General features: G+C 45.1%; 1 protein-coding gene across 1 annotated transcript in view; it reads right to left on the bottom strand.

The window, feature by feature from the left end:
• Positions 1-2,761, bottom strand: part of ttll4 (tubulin tyrosine ligase-like family, member 4) — a gene marked incomplete in the record, with an annotated part of 19,410 nt that extends 16,649 nt beyond the window's left edge. Inside the window, 2 exon segments of the mRNA XM_035677222.1 lie at positions 1-1,189; positions 2,621-2,761. Of these exon segments, the coding sequence (XP_035533115.1) occupies positions 1-497 (497 nt within the window).
• Between the last annotated feature and the right edge of the window lie 403 nt (positions 2,762-3,164).

Genomic DNA, 3,164 nt, shown 5'->3' with positions numbered 1-3,164 from the left:
TGTCCTCTGATCAACAGGTCCTGATGACAAACTGACAAGAGAGACTCCAACCCCAGCGGCACATCACCTGCGGCGCCCTGACGTCGGCTCATTGCCAAACCGTTTCCAGGTTGAGAGGCTTGAAGCGACATACATTTCTGCATGGTACCGGTCTGCTTCAGTCCTGTTGCCAGTACCCGGTGTGGGTTTTGAATCCCGTTAAGTTGTTGTGGCGTTTTTGGAGACCCGTCTGGCACGGCGGTGAACTGGCTCTGGGTGTTGGTTTTATTTCCATCCCCATTCTCCCGTACAGAAAGCACAGACGGGGCCACTGCTGAACTACAGGAGCGAGGTCTGGCTTGGTCCTTTCTCCTGGATAGCTCGAGGGAAGTCTGACTAAAAGGCACTTTAGTGGCCGCAACTGTTTTGGCGTGTGTACTTGCAGTGGTGGGCCTATCAGCGTTGGAGCAAGTCCGAAGATTCCCCCCACCCCAGGGGGAGGATTGGTTGGTGGGCATGGCACCGCCCAGTGAAGATGGAGTTCTGTATAGAGGACTGAGTTCAGGGGCAGAGGTTCTGGATGGACACTGGAATTAACAGTGGAGATAATACTAAAGCCTGAGGTGGAGGAGGGTTCTCTTCCCTAAAAGACCCCGACCCTCCTTGTGGCTCCCCTCTCAATGGGTGGTTCTTCAGTAGGAATGACTGTTGAGATGTCAGCTCCAGCTGAATGGAGTTGGAAATGTAGATTGACTACAAGTTCTTGATAAATCCCGTACAACAGTGAACATAACTGCCGCCACGGATGCAGGGACAGCAACGATTGGACCTAGCTGCACGTCAGCGGGACGCTGTTAGCTCTCGGTAGCGATGCACCTGATGCTCACATGAAGCTCAGGAAAGGCAGGCACATAAGGCTTTTTTCCCCTGAGGAAGTGGTCCACACTCTAACTAAGAGTGACCCTCAGAGTTTAATATAAGACCGAGGCAGAGCCAAGGAGTCCTGAGGACATTAGTTGATGCAGACTAAGACGTAGTTACTCTTCCTTCTTCTCAACAACTCTGGGGATAAAATGTACCCCTCAGGCTGCCTGAGACCGCATACTTGGCTCACGCTAAGATATCAGGTCCTGGAGGAGAAACTGGTGTCCTCATATCTTCCTCAGTTGAGTCACAGGAGGACCTAAACCAACAGCATTCACCACTGAAACTACAAGAGGAGAAGCAGAGTCAGTCTGACGGAATCCAGTCTTCTGATAATCATAGATCCTGATCTCTTTACTCTTTATAAGGAAAGAAAGTCACTCGCAACCTTTTAAGTATCGAAACCAATAGTGAAAGTTACTGCCTCTCCCTTAACCTGTTGTTTATTAGCAATTTAGCAAGTGTGTTTTGAGAGGTAGAAAAAGTATAGTGGTCTATTTAAACAAAAAGTACCACCAGTACGTGAGCAGTGAAAACTAACACAGTTAAAACATCTCCTAAGTCGAAGAAAATAAATAGCTTCATGCCAATTTTCAACAACAGCTACACAGTTAAAGCTACAGTAGGTAATTTTTATATAAATATTTTTTGCCATATTTGCTGAAACTTTCACTTCATCCTGACAGAAATACATGAGACACATAATCGGTGAAAAAAAAAATCAGGTTCCTCTGGCTCGTTCCAGTGCTCCTAATGGCATTTGCAAGAATCCACCGGGCCTGTACGAAAACCATCAGATCATAGAAATATAGGAAGACACCTTGGAGGCTTGAATATAGTTGATTGTTGAGTCCCAGTCCAAGAATCCCAAAGTGTCTGTATTTTACGGCCTGGGACTGAGACTCAACCCAATCAACCATTTTTCTCTGCTCTGATTGGTTGTTTTCACTCAGGCCCGGTGGATGCTTGCAGTTACCATTAGGAGCACTAGGTGGAGCCAGAGGAAGCTGACAGTTTTTCACAAATTATCTGTCTCATGTTCTACTGTCAGGATATAGTGAAAGTTTCAAAAAATATGAAATTCGAACAAAATACCTACTACTGCCTACTTTAAACTACACTGAAAAGGTTGCTGTAAGTTAGCTCATTAAGTAGATGCCCAATAATTGAAATCGCGGTTATGTGAGCTAGATAAGCTAAGCGAGTGAGGTGTAAGCTAGCCTGCATTACTAAAGCAAAGTATCAACGTCCACGATGTAAAAAGGAGTTTGTCATTTTTCTTAAATTCCGTCTTTTCAGTGACATTTTCAGCAGGCATCGTGCCGCGTGCTGAGACTAGCGGACCCCGCTGTCACACAAGTGTGTGTGTGTGTGTGTGTGTGTGTGTGTGTTTGTTTACAGGACACGCCGCTTAAAGCTTAGCTTGGCAAACTAACAAATCTTTCAGAATTATAGCTAGTTAAAATAACAGCGTTAGCTCGGGCCACTCCGGCTCTAACAGCAGTGTATTGTAAACCCGCATTAGTAGAGCTGACCTGACAGCTAACTAGTTACCAATTACCTTACGCTAGCTCCGTTTGTGTTAACCACTGCACCGTCCACACAGTTAGCTTAGCAACAACACAACACCAACTGTCATCGGGTGTTTGAAAGACCCTCCCCGCCCAGTGACGACAATAAAACTCAAGCTGTATCTGTTTATAAAACGTGTTCATACCTACTTCGTCCCCTGCGGTGTTCCTAACACGTTGTCCCATTGGTGTGGCGATGGGCTACTGCTCGTTGGAGTTTCTCACATTGCAGTGGTTAGCTGAAAAGTCCGAGTGAAACATCATGGCCGAAGATCGTCTATTGAGACCTCCCTTCAGGCTGCGCTTCTGAATCAGAGCGCCCTCCACTGGTTGAGAGTTCACCTACAGCAGTTTACGACGAGATATTTTCTTGTAATCTTTTTGAAATCTTTGTGATACACTGGTATAACCTATTGGAAGTGCTTCAGTGTAATGCACTCTAAAGTAAGTGTGATGCTAAACAGGTTTCTTTGTAATAAGTTGCTTGGTATTTGGATTTCCTTGCTAAACGTTTTCATTAAATAGCTACAAAGATCATCAATAAAGTCAATCAGTACCTAATTATTTGTGGGCTTTAAAATGCGGTCTGTTTATTTCACTCATTCCGCTTAAATAAATGATTTTACATATGTCGATGCACACAGGCAGTATTTGGCTTTGCATCACTTTCATTCATCACCTGCTGTTCTC

Source organism: Morone saxatilis, unplaced genomic scaffold (assembly GCF_004916995.1).
Source record: "Morone saxatilis isolate NCDOM2014 unplaced genomic scaffold, NCSU_SB_2.0 Contig5, whole genome shotgun sequence".
Lineage (NCBI taxonomy): Eukaryota > Metazoa > Chordata > Actinopteri > Moronidae > Morone > Morone saxatilis.
Note: the sequence above shows the minus strand (reverse complement) of the source record. Positions and strands in the feature narration are given on the sequence as shown.